Source organism: Hydra viridissima, unplaced genomic scaffold, assembly GCF_058129835.1.
Source record: "Hydra viridissima isolate aposymbiotic clone 2 unplaced genomic scaffold, HvirCarnegie_v1 scaffold_4, whole genome shotgun sequence".
NCBI lineage: Eukaryota > Metazoa > Cnidaria > Hydrozoa > Anthoathecata > Hydridae > Hydra > Hydra viridissima.
Window position 1 is genome coordinate 18418565 of NW_028324303.1, and position 19698 is coordinate 18438262.

The window sequence follows — 19698 nt, forward strand, 5'->3', positions numbered from 1 at the left end:
CCCTTTTTCTCCTTCTTTTAGTCCATAAAGTTGGGTTTTCTTAATCCAAATACGTTCTGGTGGTTCATACTCATTCTGAAAAGCTTGTTGTATTAATTGTAAATCTTGCCTTATTTTGTTTGGAAGGGATTCATAAAATATCGAAGCAGATTTATTTAAGCAAAGTGGAAAAGCGCAAAGTTGCTCATTATTGTCCCATTTGTTAAATGTGGCAGTTCTCTTAAATTGAAGAAAAAATTCTTTAACATCATCATCTGGTCCTCCGTTAAACTGTGGTAAACTAGCCTTATCGATTGTTGGTCTTAATGAGCTTGTAATTCTTTCTAACCAATTAAGAGTGTTTCTCTCATCTTTTTGTCTAACCAAAGAAGCTTCGGCTTCTTGTTTTGCCGTGGAATTTAATAGTTTTCTGACAACCTTTTCTATCTTCTTTTCACTTATAATTTTATCGATATACTCATCTCGCCTATCATTTTCCTCGTGTCCTAGAGAGTCTCGATCAAAATTTTCTATTGGTAAAACTTCAATGTCGGGTGTGATACAGTTGGGTGCAGATGGTGTTTTTGAGTAAAATAGTGGTATAACATTAGGATTATTGTTGTTATGAGGTGAACCTGAATGACTCGCCATAATTTTTTTTGGTGTTGAGAAAAAATGTTTTAAATGTTTTCAAAAATGTGTTTCAGTTTGTTTGAAAAATTTCTTTCTATTCTTTTCTTCTCTTAAAATATTTTGTTGATGTTTTGCCTTTTGTTTCAAAAATAAATTATTTAAATGTTTGAAAATAGTTAATAATGAAAGAGTCTAAAGTGTGAACCGTGCAAATGTCTCACTGATTTATGAAGAAATGAGTGAATAAAGTTGATCTCGGTAGGACCTCCAGTGTGAGGGCGGCGGTTTTTTTTTTTTTATTTTATTTATTTGATGTGATGTAAAAGTGTGGGGCAGCGATAATGAAAGCAGCGATGTGAGTGTGAGGGCGGCGGATTTTCTTAATTTATCTTATTTATTTTTATTAATGATGATGTGATGTGATGATTAAATGTGACTGCGGTGGTTCTATGTAAGTGTAATGGTAGCGCAAATATAGAGAGTGATAGAATGTGAGGTAGGACTGCCGGTGTGTAACGCAGATATAGTAAAGCGCGATAGAAACATCAGACTTTTTAATAATAACTTTTAACGCATAAAGCAATAATCAAATTACTACTAATAATAATATCGCTTTACTCAAAATGCAAACAAAAACAAAAATACTTACGACTGTTTTTTTTTTCTCTTACTTATTTTTCTTAATCAATATTCGCAACTATTTCTCATCAATATATATATTCTCTTAATATCAACTCATACATACAATAATACATAATACTTATAATAATGTAAACTGAAAATTACTCAAATATTTTCTTACCAACTCTTCTCATAAAGTTCTCTTTTAAATTCTCCATTAATTCTTCTCATAAGTTTCTCTTTTAATTTTCCATAAATTCTTTTCATAAGTTTCTTATTAAATCCTCAAAAACTCTTTTTCTCTTAAAATCTTCTTTAATATCTCTTAAAATTATTTTCTCATCAGATTCTCTTATAGGGAGAATTTAACAAAATCTATTTAAACTTCTTCTTCTCTTAAATCTTATTCTCCTCCTTCTCCCTCTCGTCTCCCCTCTCTCTCGTCCTTTTTGTCTCTCCACTATTTATAGTTTTTGGTTGTTTTTTTTCGTTGCCTTACTCATTCATCATTTATTTATCATGACAGGTTGAATAAGTCTCCATGTGTACGCCTTTTAGTCGTTATTTTTAACTTTTCTTCTTTTTTCGCTTTATCATGACAGGTTTTACAAGTTTTCTTTTTATTAGTCTTTGTCTTAGCAAGGCTACAGAACTTTCGAGAACTTTATTAATTAAATTAACATCATTGTATTTTTGCGAAAACAGTTTTAAACATTAATGATGTGACTCACTCATTGATCATGTATATCCACCTGGTATTTTGGTTGACTCACTCTTTTCTTCGTTTGAATGTTATATGCTTGAGTTGGGTGAAAAACTTAAAGATAATTTTTTCTTTTACAGTTTTCTCATTTTCCCTCCTCACACAAGGAAAAAATAAAAAGCATGCAAAAATAAAAGCAAGCGAACCTATCAAACAAGTGTTATTGATGAGGAAGAAGCAAAAGTGCGCAAAATAAAAAAAAAACAGGTGATCAAACAAAAGTGGCGTTATTGACGACGAACAAATAAAAAGTGTGCAAAATAAAACAGATGATTAAATAAAAGTGGTATTATTGAAAAGAAACAAACAAAAAGCGCGCAAAAATTAAAAGTTCTAACAAAAAATCGTTTTCTCCGCATGCTACGTTGGTTTAATTTTAAGCATTTGCGGACATTTATTATGCACATGCGTTACTTTAAAAACAATAACAACATCGTAATTTTGATTTTTTTTTTTTTTTTTTTTTAATGGTCTTTTACCGTGACCTAATAAAAAAGATCATATGATTGCTTTGAAGATGTATATACCAGATATAAATTTATAAACTAATAAAATGTGGGGCCAAGGAAAACACATTTTATTTGAAATACTTAAATTTATTAAATTTTATTGTGATAAAATACGCAGAAAAGTCGGAAATTATGGTCATCCTTTCTACTAAAACATAATAATTAAGCGTTTATTAGAACTTTTATACTTTAAAGCTATATATATATTTTTAAAAAAAAATGGTTTTAACTTTATAATAAAAAAAAATCAGATTCCGATTACTTTTTTAAGTTTAAAAATTTTATACATCAAACCTTATATTTTAGCAATAAAAAAACACGTAAAAATGAAAGTCTCATGAAACAAAACTAAAAACATAATGCAAAATATGTGGAGAAAGTCTAGATAACGATAGTATTCTTTAAATAAAACATATTATTAGAATAGAATGTTTTTTTTTTATCCAAATCGATATGGACCACCCAATATGCATCCTCAAAAAATGTGTTAAAGATGCTTTTCAATATTAAGAAATATTGAAAAAGGTAAAGCAAACACATTCAGCTACATTGCAATTTTCAGGCCAAGATCTTCATTTTACTTCAGTGTTTGAACTAAAATTAAGATCTTGGCCTGAAAATTGCAATGTAGCTGAATGTATTTGCTTTAAGGCCAATAAAGGAAGAGAAAAAGATAAGCGGAAGACCTTTAAGTATTCGTTATAGTGAAAATATTTGGACTAGACATATAATAAGTAACATACAAACTCAATTTTTACCTCAAAATTTAATCATAAACTGCAAGATATAAACCCTCATGTGCATCTTTGTGTGTGTACTATTTGCAGCGACATTATGCTTAAACAAGTTATTATCAAAACTATCTTCATTCATTCTGCGCACCATGTCTATTTCAACTTATCATTGGCAAACTAATATCAAAAACAAAATGCCCTATATGTTCCTTTTCAATTCCAAGTGATGGGTTAATTTCATCAACCAATGTCATTGAAATGATAGAAAATTTGTAAGAGGTATGCAAGCAAGGTTGTGGTAGATTGTTTAATGTCACCCAACAGTCAGAACGAAAGAAACATCAAAAAACTTGTCAGACAAACCCGATATCAAGTTCAACAACATTATCAGTGTCATCGTCATCAGATTTACAAAAAACTTTTCAGATATATTTGCATTGGATTAAACAAGTGTTATGCCAAGAAATATTGAAAATACTGTATGTAATAAAACAAAAAATGTCTCAAACAACATCCAATATAATTGAACTTCCGAGAGGTGGACCAAGGGTAAGACTATCTTTACAAAAACAGAGACTTTAAAATTACTACAACAAAACAAAAATGCTTTTAACTTTATAATAGGAAACTATAGTATGATTTTTTGAACATTTTAAATAATATACACAACATTTTAGCCCTAATGCTTTACATCAATACCAAGAGCCTACAAAGAAAGTTCAGATGTATGTTTACGCATGATTCGCAGACGACAATTACAGCTAAAACATAATATGAGCAAAATATGTGCATAAAGTATCAGTTCTACAATCAAGCAAACATCTACTCTTTTGAAACTGTGCTAATCTCTGCTAATCTTTTAATGAAATTGAAAAATGAATACATTCCAAGCATATCAAATATTTCAAAAACCAAAATATCTGCTGAAGAAATGATCAGTTTAAGAGCAAACACGAGCAGTACTTCTGTCGTTATGAAAATATTATCTAGGTACACAAGATTGCAATTATTAATACCTGATGACTAAAAAATGAGACAACTTTAAAATTGTTATTATAGTCATAGTTACATAGCTATCAAATTTAATTTAAAATAAATTTATAAACAATTATATGATATTTAAAAATATACATTTATTGGTTTTCAATAACATCAATAAAAGCAGTTCGACCTAGACGAACTGAAGTCATTGAGGCATAATGTTTTGCCACTTCCGGATCCATTTTGTTAAGACAATTCACGATACGCCGTTTGAGTTGAGAATGCTTGTTGCATGCCAATTATTCTCGTAGACTAAGCGTTTCACCTGACCCCAAAATTCCTCAATTGGTCGAGCTTCTGGTACATTGGGTGGATTTTTTACCTTTGGCAGGTATTTGATGTTTTTGGCATCGAGAAAAGAAACCACTTCCTTTGCATAGTGCGAACTAGCTAAATTTTGCCAAAACAAGTACTCTTCATTTTTATAATGTTCATCAATGAAGGGTATTAACCGCTTGCGGAGACATCCGATGTATGCTTGTTTGTTGATTGCCTGGCCACTTTCAAAAAACATTGGTTTTGAAGTCCCTTTGGGCGATATAATCAAAGAGACTAGCACCTTTTCCTCGTACTTCTTCTTTCTTTTGAATTTGACGTCGCTAGTTGTAGATGGCACGTCGCTAGAATAGAATCCATCGTTTCCAGCCAATGTTGTATTCGCATATGTGAAATATGATTCGTCATCCAAGACAAAATCGAAATTCCTAAAATTTTGATATATATGCCGACACAAAGGTTTTATTCAAGATAGGTTTTATTCAAGATAGCTTCAATGTGGAATCTTTTTCTTCTTGTAATATCTAATATTCGTCTTGTTTTTAAGAATTTTAGATATATATGATTGGTCACAATCGACTCTTCGAGCTACTTGACGTTGTGAAACACCGTGATGATGATCAAATGCCTTTTTCAATTGTGATTTTGTGAAACACCGTGATGATGATCAAATGCCTTTTTCAATTGTGACGTTGTGAAACACCGTGATGATGATCAAATGCCTTTTTCAATTCGTCTATGTGCTTTTTGTCCATTCTTTTCGCCTTTCGACCGCTTCCTTTTTTTCGTTGAAATCCTAAATTATTGTCTACACGTTCTAGAGCTCGATATATATTCGCTTTCGATGCTCCTTCATCTAGAAAGTGTTTTACTGTGAAGATTTTTGGCTTTTCCAAATGCGAATTTCTTAATTGGCAAAAGCGTTTTTTCTTGCAAACTTGTTTTATACGGAGCCATTTTAATTAATATTTTAAAACAATAATACAATTTTTATAGAGTATTAAATTCCCTAAAAATATACTAATTTATTTCAATTGCATAATTATGCATAGCATACATAAATTGATTTAAATTTTGTCTCATTTTTCAGTCATCAGGTGTTATATAGATATCTCAAAAAGATAAATTCAATACTTTTAATTATTATTAAAAGTTATTGATAATAAAAAAAAAAGTTATTCTTTTAGGTATAAAAACCACAATGTAATGTGTGCTTCTAATGCAAAACAAAGAAATGTGGCTAAGAAATGGTCATGTGATGATGTTATTGTTAAAAACGCACCATTAAAGGTTGAAAAAATAGATTCAAAAGGTTCGTATGAAATCAAGGAATTGCTATGTGCATATATCGAAAATCTACAAGGACATATAACAAATGCACTAGATTGGCTAGATAGGTACAAACAAATCTTTTTTAAAAAATACTTTAACATACTACAATTAATTAAATTACTTAAAAATACTACAAGAAATTAAATGCAATACTATAAAATCAAAAATTAATTTTTCTTGTTATAACTTTAGCAACACTACAAACAATAAATTAATTAAATTATTCAAGCACTCTAAAACTCAAAAGCATCCTAACAATATTTAAAATAAACAAAATCATCAAGTATTCATTTCTTAGCACAATTTTCAGGTTTATTATAGATTACAGTTTCTTTTTAAAGAAATGTATAATGATTTAATTCTATTTAATTTTAGAGAAAAACAGATTCGCATATTTGTATTCGGTGATAATAATTTCTTGTGTGTAATTGGTGGAAGAACTGTTGCAACTGGTGAGTACATATTTAATACAGATTTCTTTAAAAAAACTCATCTGGGCCAGATACATGCAACATTATTTATTTTGTTTTCTTAACACAAACTTGTTCATTTACTTTAGGTAGACGCTCATACCAGTTTTGCAACATCATAAGTCAATAAATGTCGAATCCAATTAACAATAACATTGAAATGCGATCACCTAAGACACTTGATTGATCTCTAGCAAAACTTAACAACCATGGTTCAAATCGGAAGCTTGCCAAGTTATGTGACAATGTTATTGACCAACGGTTGTGCTTTGCTTTTATTGATTATTCTCATTATTTTGATTTTATTTATTAGGCATTATTCGCAAATTTACATAATTAATCGTAAACAATGTAATACAATATTGTTTACGATTTATACAGTTGTTGGTGGGGTATATGTAAATGGTGGTGTATGCAATTGTAAATGATAATATAAACTTTCTTGTGCTATTAGATAGGAGTTCCTGCTTTACATATCTCACTTGGTATATACTTAAAGTTTTTCAACATGTTCGAAGACTCTTGTCACACAATTGACATAAAAATTGCAGGTCGAATGGCAGTAAACAACCAAACGCTTGACTGTGAGTGAATTTAATGCATATATAGAGCACCAGCGCCAAATAAATCAATGAAATTTCAAATAAGTATTCAAGAACTTGAAGATAAAACACGTGTTATAACAGAAGCCCTTGAAATGCAAACACTTTTTAACACTGAAAACGAAGAAAAAATTTAATTAGTATTTGAACCTCACCTTATTCATTTTGCAAAGAAAAAGAAAGAACAGGTAACTATTTATATTTTATTATTTGCTAAAAAAGTTTAACTTAGATTGGTAATTAAACCCGGAGTAATACAGTTGAGAATCTTGTACATTGGAATATTTAAGTTTTGTTTAATTGATTACATTTTTTAAAATTTATCTCAAGAACATATTTAATCATAGATCTCAGAACTGAAAATGCTGCTTGAAGAAAACCATATCAAGAAATCATTTGGGCCACTTCTAAACAAACTTGATAAGGCACTTAACTCATTAGGAGTACAAAGACAAGCATATTACGGGAAAAGTTTTGTTGATTATCATGTAAACAACATGTCAAAGGTAAAATAATATCTAATATATATTTCCTAAATTTAGGTCTATTCTATACTAAAAACAAAGTATACGTAAATTTAAATGTACAATACAACAACTAGGAAACCTGGGTTCTGGCTCATTTTCATTTTTCACCACTATTTATCGCGTGCTAACTTTTTGCCCATGTGTCCTTATGTAATTTACGCATTTTGTGCATTTTGTGATCTTTGATTCTCCGGTTCTGCGCCATAATGTAACCGTGCATGATTTTTTCATTACGTGTGGTGATGTAATGAAGTTTTATTTAAATTTAAAAAGGGAATGCTTGAGAATGGAGAGTTTGGCCCTAGCAGCAAACCAGAACCAAATATTTCCGCATTTTAGAATCACCACAAGGTATTGAAAATGTCTTGAAAGTCATTTCCTTCATCCAATTTTTTCAAGACGTAAAGACACAAGTGACCACAATAAGAAGTGTCACCAAATTGAACCCTTTCGCTGTTATAAAAGACGGGGCTTTCTAAATATTTAACGAGCTCGACAAGAGGTGGCTGAGCGTAAGATTCAAAGCTGTATTTTTTATGAAAACCATTTGTGCTTGAATCCCCTGTATTAACAATTCAGCATTCTTTTTTCCTAGTTTTTTTAGGCAATTTGTCTCTGACAAAAACAACCCTAAAGTTTTTTATTTTGAGCTTTTTAGCCGTCTTTATCAATTGAAAGTTGGTGAGAGCTTCGTTCGGCAAGACAATTCCTTCCACATTGATCCTTTTGTTATTCATTTTAAATTATTGCGTTGTTTTTAATCTGTAATGTCCGTAAGCCAACGTGTGAATTCCATCTTCCAAAATGATTCTTTTATCGTCGTCAGCACTGAGTGCGACTTTGGGAACAGATAACATTCTTTTTCATTAGCTGCTGATTTTTAATAAATAAGCAGTTTTTATAATGATCATGAGTGATTTCTTTTCGGACGACATTTCTTTTTACCCCTTTGCATCATTTGTGTTCTTTTTCGCGGAGCTTGTAAGAGTATAATTTAGAATTAAGCCCGACAAATTCTTCAATCTGCTTTCCAGCGGTTTCGTTGAATATTCCGATGACCTTTTTGTTTGCACCAACCTTGAAACCGACGCTTTGAATGGCAGGATAGTTTTTATCAAAGTCGCTCGTATCAAATTTGCTTTCTACATCCTCGGGAATGTCTTTGTAAAAATCATCCGTTTAAATTTCATAAATAAGGGAGTCGGTGTCGGTCATCAGTAGCTTTGCTTTTCAGAGTACTTTTTCTTGATGTAATCGTAGTTTTTCGACTCCGTCTCTTGCTCACTGTTTCGCTCACTGTTTCGCTCACTGTTTTCTTCACCGCCTCTGGGACGTATGGACGTATGGACTGTGCTTCGCTCACTATTTTCTTCACCACCTCTGGGACGTATGGATTAATGGTTGCAAGCACATGATTGAAACTGTTAGCAACAACATTTCTTACAGCGGGCGTCAACCTTGAAAATAAACCAGAAACCAGCACAGGCGACGACCCTGGAACAGGCGCGTCAAGGATATGATTTTTCGCAATTCTTTGACAGTTTTATTTTCCATTAAAGAGTTTTTTTTAAGCCATATTTCAATTTTCGCTCTATGGCGATTAACTCTTTCACTGATTTGCTTTCCATTTTATATATGCCAAGATTTTCTTTAAGTCAAAATCAATTTTTTAACTTTTGTCATGTTAAAAAGTTTAAAAAAAAGTTTTCAGCGGTTTTAAGATCCTTCGAATTTTCAAGCAGCAGGACTGCACCATCTCCACAGCCAATAATTTTAAATGAATTTTTGAAGCTCTTCTTACTCTTCTGCGATAATATCTCTTTCCGACTCTTGTGGATATCTATTCATCTCGATGAATCACATACCAATGTTTATATTCATCAACCACATACCGATTTCCATGTATATCAACCACATACCGATTGCCAAATTCATCAATCAGATGCTCGTCACCAAATTCATCAATATGAACTACATTCCGATTCCCCGATGCATCAGTCACATACCGATCTCCAAAATCATCAATCACATACCGATCGTCCGATTCATCAAATTCAACCACATACCCATCATCAAATTCATTAAAAATAACCAGGTATCGATAGTTCTCGTCAGAATAAACATTCAGCTCGTTTTCCATCTTTTTAATTTGGGAAGATATTTATTTAGCTTAAATTCAATTTTTTTAAAAAATTTCTTGTTCAAAAATTCTTATAATTTTTACTGTTTTCAAGTTTTTCAGAAATTAAAAACTCAATCTTGATTCGATTGTCCACCTTTCCATCTCGACGCTCCAAATATCTCCATCCACGTCCAGTTCCTATCGTCGCTTTGTAAAGAGACTTGTATTCGATCACCTCACCCGTTTCGTTGTTGGTTGTTCTCACAGTTATAGGCGATTTTTTAATCAGACCGAGCCATTCATATGTAGGATTGGTTGGTTTTTTTTCTTTTATTTCATGTATTCTCTTTCTTCCACATGTCCCTTTTCTTTTGCTCTTTTCAAAATCACATCTTTAATGATCAGATTATTTTCAACCGCGAGCACCATCAACGTCATTTTATCTTTTGCCGATTTTGTGACACCATTTTCATTCAGTAAATTTTTCAAATACAATGTTGTGTATCTATTTTAAAACGGAAAGAATTTTTTAAAGTCAATTCAATTTTTTTAAATTCCCTTTAAAAAGAATTAAAAAATTCAAAGAATTTTCCGGTGATCTCTCCGAACGTTTAATCCTGAATTTCCAACAAGATTTGACGCATCCATGTACCACATTTGTTCTAATCCATCTGCAAGCTGAAATCCATAAGGATATTTCATCATTCCAAGCATGGTGGTGGCTTGACCTGGATAAATGACTCTCTCCACTTGCTCTCCTGACAAGTCATAAGTGATATCGCTAAACAAATGCATCAAGGCATTGTTCACAAATGCATTGTTCACAAATGTCTGTGGCTTCGTAAAAAGTACCGTCATTCTTTTTAAATACTTCTTCGACGAGGATGTAAGTCTCTGATGACACTGTTTGAATCGATTGATAATCAATCTCAAAAGTGATCGTTCCTGAAGAATTTAAATCGAGATTTGTGGGAAGATACTCAAAAAAATCAATTCTTTCAATTTCAATGCCATGCTCTTCATTTTCGGTAACTTAATCTGTCGGTATTTATCATTTTTTATAAAATTAAAAAAACTTCATTCATTTTAAGCGACTAAATTATTACAAACTTTCAAACACCCTATACGGTTTACAACAGCCTGTACAGTTTACAACGGTTTACAACAGTCTATACAGTTTACAACGGTTTAGACAATTTATAACGGTTTAGAACGGTTTAAAACTTTCAATTCATGTGGGTCCGAAGGACCTAAAAAGTATACACGGTTTCAAACAGCTTCAAACGATTTCACGCAATCTTCATGCCGTTCCCCATTTTTACAAGGTCTTGAATTCTGATAGCATTCTTTTTTGTCATTTTCTTTCTGATTACGGGCGAACCAAACACTTTTTTATGCAATTCTTCCATCGGACTATCAGCACCATCTGGCTAGACTGTCCCTGTCTTTCTCAATCGCCTTCTTTCCTTTATCAATGGCCACGTCTTTAGCGGTGGAGATGGCAGAAAAGGCTAACTCTTTTCCTGCAGACTTAGCAGCCATGATCGCTTCTCTTCCAATTTCGCTTTTTGCAGCATTTTTAAGCAAATTCGCAGTTGCTTTTGGCATGCTTGAAGCTGCTGCTTTTCTTAAGAAATTTTTAATCGTGTCCACAATGCCGCTTCCTCCAACAACGTTTTTTTTCACTAATCTTCGATTATTTATAATTAACATTTTAAAACAAACAATTTTTTTTTAAATAGTTTTATCGATGTACCTCATCAACGATTTACATTGGTCTTTATTTATCTCTCCTTGCCTCAACAGCTAGTCGCATATGGACACAGCCTCATTTCTTGATTTTGTATTTCCAGCATGCCAAGCAGCTACCCTCAATTCGAGCCTTTGCACAAGAGCATTCGGATTGCTCGGAAGAAAAATCACTCCACGACCTTTTTTTCCTTTTTCAATACGCGCCATTTTTTCCCAAATGGGTTCAATTATTTGCCGATATTTTTTGCTTCTGGAGGCTTTCGGCTTGTTCGGATATGAATCAGATCTTATAGCATCACTGTCGATCAGAATTTTTGAATAAATTTGCAAACCTTCATCGGTAACGTCGCTCCATTTGTTGGGAGGAGTAAATTTTGTCACAATCTCCCAAAGACCACTTCTCCCTTCGTACCTCTCTCCGCCAACAATGATATCATTTCCATACACAAACATCTCCATTTTTCCAATATACATTTATCTCCAACTTTATTTATTTTGAAATTTCTTTTCTTTTTTGATCGTAAACCTCACTTCATTCGAACACTGGTGGATTTTCAACCTTCATGCTATTAATCGTCTTTTCATTGCTTTCTAGGAGCGGCTTGTACGGCTTGCTCAAATCAGTCTGAAACTTTGACTCTAAAATATTGTGATTGAGACTGTTCTGATAAACTTTCTTTCTGCTCTCAATCACTTCTCTCACAATCTCATCCCTCTCATTCGGGTCTTGTATTTTAAAAAAAGACATGGTTTTAAAAATACTTGGAAAAAAAACATAAATAAGTTTTTACGTTTATGTTAAGTGAAAAAATTAGTTTTTAAAAAATCATTTTTTAAATATGTTGTTAAACGCTTGAATAGCGTCCTCTCTTCCTTTATTGATCATAAACTCTTTTGTCAGTTCGTCCATGTTGCTTTTTGCTTTTGTCCTTATTTCGTCTATCAAGGATTTAATATTTTAAAGCTCGCTCAAAACCAGCTCGTACTCGCTTATTTTTCCGTTTATTAAAGCTATTGAAATGTGGTTGCTGATGGTGTTCAATTTTGACTCTGCAAGAACTTTCAATTTTTCATGCTTTTCCGCTTTTAATGCCAGCTTTTTGTTCACTTGACCTCCAATAATGGATAGAAACCCCACTCCAATGACAACACCCTCGCACACAATCGCCGCTGGACTGGCAATAATGGTAGACAAAAGCCCAATTCCCACAGTCCCTAGAGCTATGCACAATACCTATAGCGAATTGTTCACATTCGATACGATTCTGAAAGCGCGATGGTACTTTTTGTTGAGAGCCATTCTCTTTGCTTTTTTCATCCTCCGTTTCTTTTTGTATCTCGCTTATTTTTTGATGGTGGTAAACGTGCCCTTCATGCGCTGGTGCCGTTGGAAGAACCGGATAAATTTTATCTGTGTTTTTAAATATTTCCATTTTTTTAATCAATTCATTATTTTAATTCAAATAAATGTGATTAATTTTACAAAGTTTTTCGCCTTTTTTAACAATGACGTCCTGATTGCTGTAATTGTGAACATCCATAATAACTTCATCAACAGACTCTGAAATAACAACATCGTTTTTTTCTGTAATTCAATTAATCGGTGATTTTGTTCATCAAAGTGACAACTGCAATACCTTTCTCCAAATTCAGTCCGACTGACAACTATATCATTGTGTGTGAGAGCGACAAATCTAATGTCTTTCTGAACAAAAATCTCGTGCTGTCCATTAACGTTATAATAGGTAGGATACACCTTTTTTATAGGCACAACAATGTTGCTCGGTCTTCTTTGCTCCAACTCTCTAATCCTCTCTTCCAAACTGTGGATTACTGCTGAGGGAACATTTTTAAAAAATTTGTGAGGAGCATGCTCTTTAACGTATAAAAAAGAGATTTTTTAGATCTTTTTTGCAAACTTATCAATTCATTATTATCCCCCCACGTGTTGAATGAGTCTGGATAACCTAGCCATTTTACCAATGACTTGTTCTTTTGCTTTCGAATTATTTTTTCAATTCTGAATATGTCTTGATTTGTCTTTTGCATTTCCTTCTCGTAAAAAGTGCCTTGAATTTCTTCATCATTAGCATCGGTGATTTTATACATGGGTGGATCCGTGTATTTTTTACACTGTGAAAGTCCATCTCGGCATGTACCCTTTTTAAAATTGGACTTCTTTTTAGAGATCCTCACTTTTTCGCCAATGGAAAATTTCGGTTGTTGTATTTCTGTTTGCACCTTTCCATACAGGTTCATCCAGACCCTATTTTTGTTCTTTTCTTCGCTGGCTTCAACAAGAATCATTTTAATGGAAGAGTGTTTTGTGTTGTTGTAGCTGCTCACCATTTCATCTAAAACGTCAATGTATTGATTGGTGTTGTTAGCTGAAAAGTATTTAAACATTTTCTCTTTCATCGTTCTGATCCATCGTTCGACGACGCAACTTTTCTCTTCGTTTTCAATGGAGTATAATTGTACGCCTAGCGCTTTCACCCACATTTTAGAACAAAATTTTGCTTTTTAAGGGTGTGATCAATCCATACTTTGAAAACACATCAATCACCATGAGCAAACCCTTTACACCGTTATTGAATTTTGAAAACGATTGCATGTCGACTAAATCTGCGGCCCATACTTCATCAACGTCATTCACAATAACCCTTCTTCTTTTGAAATGATGAATCACTGGTTCGTGAAGCTCCTCCGCAAGCTGATCCGTCCATTTCAGATCACTCGTGAGCACACCCAATCCGAAGTTAGCTTTTGCTTTGATGATGGGAGTAATGATTTTTCTATCGTGAATTTCTTTTGGTGTTGGGTTGGGTATGGAATTCATTTCTTCGAGCATCCTTTTATCTGCCACATTGCTGTTTTGCCTGTCGCTAAAATATTTGTAGGCGAGATCGTGGTGATATGCTGCATTATCCACCCTGTCGACGGGCCTGCTCCATTCCTGGTACGTGTTGGTGGAAGTAAGTCTCTTGTCCATATATGTGCCAGGCCCTGCAAAGTTCATACCCGGAATGTGCATTTCTCCAGGGAATTTTGCCCACGGAAGCTTTATTTTGCCAGACAGTTTGTTTAGCAATTCCACCAAGTCTCCCCTTTTCTGGGCCTATGCGAAGCTGATGAAATTAATTTGTTCTTGGTCGTTCCGAAAACATCGCAAGTTCCTCTAAGCATATTCCTGTTGTTTCAAGAGACTTCGTTCCTAAAGAGAATCGTCTCGGTTTTTCTTTTGCATTTAACGCAGTACATTTTTTATTTAGAAAAAATTTTTTAAGATAAAAATGGAAATTACCGGTTTGTCATGGAATATTGGGAAGAGCAAAAGGAACAACAACAACCTTTTGTCTAGAAGCATAAGAGGAATCATCGTCAGAAAGTCTGGCTGCGGAAAAACGACGTCGCTGCTAAATTTGCTGCTAAGACCTGGATGGCTCGATTACAACCACTTGCAGGTGTTTGAGAAATCTCTTTTCCAGCCTGAATATGAAATACTGAAAAGCTCCTTCGGGAAGAAATTACCGAAAGAGGTTATTCTTGATTTATTCAAGTTACAAGTGGAAATCGAAAAATTGAATTTAAATCCTGAAATGGTGATTGAGGACCTTTCTGAAAAATTATGATGACAGAGAAGATATAGAGTGTCAATTTTTTGAAACAGCTGACGACGTGCTTGAACTTAAAGATCTTGACGCATCAAAAAGCGATTTGATGATTTTTGACGATCTGCAATTGAACAGCAGAACAAGTGCGAAAAATAATTCATCCGAGGAAGGTATTCTAACGTTGACTGCTCCTATTTGACTCAAAATTATTTTATGCTTCCACGTCAGACGATTAGAGAAAATGCCAATTTTATTTTTCTCTTTCTGGAGGATTCAAAAAACGTTGACCACATTTATCGAGACCACGTCGCTGTCGACATGAAAAAAGAAGAGTTTAAAATAATCTGCAAGCATTTCTGGTGTCAACCCCACGGATTTGCCGTTATCAATTTGTCCTCCAAAAAGGATCATGGAAAATATTGCAGTGGATTTGACACTTTTTATTTTCAAAAAAATACAATTAAAAAAAATGATGCGTAATAAAAAAAAATGTCAGGAATTACAATCGATGTGGATGGAAAATCAAGCGTGACCACAACAGATTTTTTAGATAAAATCGTTTTTGACTAAAGGAAAAGTTATGAAATGGCTTTTCTCGGTCTTGAGACGTACAACAGCATTCAAAATATCAATAGCAAAAACAATTCTTTCAGATACAGCATGAACAATGGATACAATTGGGAAAACATTGTCATTCCTGATGGAAGTTACGACATTAAAGATATCAATGAGTATTTGCAAAAGTCTATTTCAAGCACAATAAAAAAACTATGCGACTCAACGCGGAAGTTATGTTGCTGCAAATAAAATTAATTACTCTCCAATCAAAATTCAAATTGGATTAAATCTTAATTCTTTAAAAGAATGTCATCGGGTCGTCATAAATTAATGAATCGTCAAAAATGTCTTCGGGTCGTCATATATTAATGGAACCAAATTAAATTGCATTTACAAACGTAGGTCCAGGTTTTAAAATCATTGAGAGACCCACCCGTTTGCTTTATCTTCCCGTGAAAGTGTGTGAAGTTTTGACAATGAGGACATTACAATCAGATATCACATTCACGAATATATATATATATATATATATATATATATATATATATATATATATATATATATATATATATATATATATATATATATATATATATATTAAGGTTGGCACAATATCAAACAAATTTTCAAAATAGGTAATTCTGCTACTAGCTGCATCGAATATTGTTCCTTTTACTCTAAAAAAAATAAATTGTTATAAAAATATTCTTGTACCACATCTCTAAGTACTGCCGCATTTCATTTTTAATGTGAATTTGAAATCTAAACGAAAACCACAAATCCTCCATTATATCTGTTCCGTTTTTTAATTTATTCGGTTAAATACAAACAAATATTAGCATTTTTCGTAAACAAACAGAATATGCGCTTTTTTTTATAATGGGAAATTTTTAAATCAGACTTAATTTCGCTTATGTAAAAAGTACTAAGAGTTTAACAAAGATGCTTGAGTATCTTTCTAATAAGATATTCATATTTTAATCCTTTTCTTGTAAAACAAAACAAAACAAAAATCTTTTTTCTGATACTTATAGATTTTTATTTTACAACACAATAACTTTATTAAGTGGTTTTCATACAATAGACACCTGTAAGAGTTGCGGTATTCATAAAATCGTGTTCAAAAATATATGAATCATAATATAATTTTACAGAAATGCTTAATGTTTAATGTTTAACGTCGTTTCGTCATTAGTTACTAGGCTTTGAAATAGCGCGTTATCTAAATGCACGCGGCCATTGGAGAAAGATCACTTGAGTGAGTTAAAACTTTTTTCCTTTTGGAATTTTATTATTAGTTTAGATATTATTACATAAAGAATCATATTAGGATAAATAATCGTTGTTAAGATCATATTATAGTTGAAGTATTTATATAAAAAATAGTTATATATACAATTTTTTTAGATAAAGTAGAAAGGATTTAAATTTTTATTAGAAAAAGTAGAAAGGATTTTAATTTTTTAAATCGTTTATATTTTGTTTGTTTTAGTTTTTCTTTTAGCAATTTTATTTTCACTAGCAAAAAGCAACCCGTAATACGGTTTATGGTCGGTCTATTACTTAATTTATAGTATTTTGTTTTTTAGAAGGAAAATAGAGGTATGGATGTTATTTAAAGTTATACTGATGCTATTTTCATAAAATGGTTATCACTACTTTGAAATTTCTGTGATGCTATTAACTATTTTTGTTCTTTTTTAGAAAATTTAGAAAAATAAATTAAAATTTTGTGCCAACACTGACAATGCATGTCACATGTTATTGTATGTAAAGGTTAAATGTTGTTATGAAGATTACAGTTCTTATGAGAAAAAAAAGAAGGTAAAAAGAATTGTTTGTAAATATATATTTTGTATCTTTTTAAATTTTCTTGCGTCATTTTTAGAATTTTTGTTTGCACACGTTTATTGTTTGCATATATGCTTTTTTGATATGTATGTGTGTGAATAAGTGCTTTATAGTTGTTTTATCAATGTGTTTTTATAATAATGTAAAGTGTTTTTTTACTGTTTGTGTATGTGTTAATATGTGTTACATAATTGTTTTAAAAATGTGTTTAAATATGTATATAAGGTATTTATTTTAGTATATATTTAACCTTATATACATATTTAAACACATTTATTGTGCTTATAGTTTGTACATATGTTTATATTATGTTCTTTCCGTGTTTTTAAAGTGCTGTGACTTGGTAAACATCTACCTGAAAATCAATTATTGTATTTTAGAGAAGGAGCAGAACATATGGCTTTAGATCGTGCAGCTCAGCGTGATATGCACCTAATGGCATGGTTTAAGTTCAATACTGAAAATGAAAGAGCATATTGCTATTCGTATGTAGACATTCCTTATCACTTTATATTTGATGATAAACATTGTAAATGGAAGGTTAGATAAAGGGGTGGTAATAAGGTGATAGTAAGAATGTGTAAAGTTAATCTAACTGGAGAATTGTTTTTTCTTAGACTGTTACTTTTACAAGCAAAACAAGCAACATCTTGGGAGGATGTGCATACTGTTAATGGTATTGTGCTTGAAATGTTTCGTGAAGCATGTGTTTTGAAAGGCCTGTTGCAAGATGACACTGAATGGCAGAATACTCTTTCTGAGGCGGTTTTAACACATATGCAAAAGAAAATTAGACAGTTGCTTTCAATTATTTTGACCTTTTGTGAACCTGACAATCCTTTACATCTCTGGAATACATACAAATTTTTTATGATGGAAGATTTCATTCACCACTCAGTCCCACTTCTAATAGCTGAACAAGCTACTCTTCATCAAATTGAAAAGATTATTAGTCAAATGTGTTATATACAACCATATTTGTTTATAGTTGTATATATGTTTAAATTATGTTGTTTCTATGTTTTCAAAGTGGTGTGATTTGGCATTATGTTGAGCAAGATTGATAACCTTGCCAGCCAAGCGATGTACTTATAGCAGAGTTGTGACTTGGCAGCATTTAGTGCCAGGCGGAGTTGCTTTGGAGCTAGGTTGTGTTGTCTAGCCTTTGTTGTGTTGTCAACCTGCTTTGGAGCTAGGTTGTGTTGTCTAGCCTTTTTTAATTATTCTCCAAAAAAAATATATAATAATGTCTGTTAATGTTTAGCGTAATGTGTATGAGAGTATGCAACCTTGATCTTTAAATCTAGGGTGTTTTCATGTCCTAAATTTGAAGTAATTAAATAACTAATATTGAACATAAAAACAAATATACTTTTATGTATTTATATGTTTAGTAAAAAGATAGATATAGTTAACTTTAAATTGGTTTTCTAATTTTGCCTTTCATATTTTAATTTGGTTTGTTATCTTCACTGGATCTTAGGATCAAGGATGTAAATATTCTATTGTTATGTGTTATTGTTGTGATGTTTTGTGTTGGTATTCATTTTTAACAATAGACACCTTCATGTTGGTGACTATTGTAAAAAATGAATAATAGGTTGTTTCATTATTGGTACTTACTGCTTTTATTTATTTACTGAAAGCCAAGACAACATGGTAAAAATGCAATTTATATCTTAAATTGGTTTTTATATATATATATATATATATATATATATATATATATATATATATATATATATATATATATATATATATATATAGTATTGTTAATGCTTTTGTACTTCGAAACAGATTTTATTGTTACATTTCGATAAATGTTTATATTAACTGCCATGTCAAAATGGGTCACTATAAATAGGTAAATCGATTTTAAGTTTTTATGTGGTGTTTTATTTTTGTTGTTGTTGTTGTTGTTGTTGTTGTAATTATAGTATCATAATTCCATTTTTTTTTTCTTTAGGATTTACGGTTGAGCATTTATACGATTTATAAAAAGAAACCTGATTACCTTTTATTGTAAATTTTGGTCAGTTAAAATGATATAAATGTATGCAATTAGGTCAATTTTTTTAAAGTTTTCTCTATTTTAAGCCTAATAATTTGCTGTACGTAATTTAGGGAATCTTTTTAAATGGGTGGTTAATATTGTAGTTTAGCGCATTTTTCAAATATCGAGTTACTTAAATTTTATAAGATTTTTAACTAATTAATTAGCTTAGTTTGCATTTGCAACACTTTTGAGGAAAGAAAAAATTTTTATATATGTTAAATTCTTATAAATATTAAAAAGAAAAAATTCTTATACACG

At 31.7% G+C, this 19698-nt stretch overlaps 2 protein-coding genes across 2 annotated transcripts; both read left to right on the plus strand.

Moving 5' to 3' along the window:
- Positions 1 to 4187: 4187 nt before the first annotated feature.
- On the plus strand, positions 4188 to 8061 carry LOC145188569 (uncharacterized). Its single transcript, XM_090085925.1, has 5 exons — positions 4188 to 4229; positions 5744 to 5953; positions 6264 to 6340; positions 6448 to 7148; positions 7308 to 8061. Exons 1-4 carry the CDS (start codon positions 4213 to 4215, stop codon positions 6486 to 6488), a joined length of 345 nt encoding a protein of 114 aa, XP_089942051.1. The 5' UTR covers positions 4188 to 4212; the 3' UTR covers positions 6489 to 7148; positions 7308 to 8061.
- Positions 8062 to 16794: 8733 nt separating this feature from the next.
- LOC149890279 (uncharacterized) lies at positions 16795 to 19036 on the plus strand. Its single transcript, XM_090085526.1, has 3 exons — positions 16795 to 17357; positions 17765 to 17869; positions 18002 to 19036. Exons 1-3 carry the CDS (start codon positions 17323 to 17325, stop codon positions 18420 to 18422), a joined length of 561 nt encoding a protein of 186 aa, XP_089941652.1. The 5' UTR covers positions 16795 to 17322; the 3' UTR covers positions 18423 to 19036.
- The last annotated feature ends 662 nt before the right edge of the window (positions 19037 to 19698 follow it).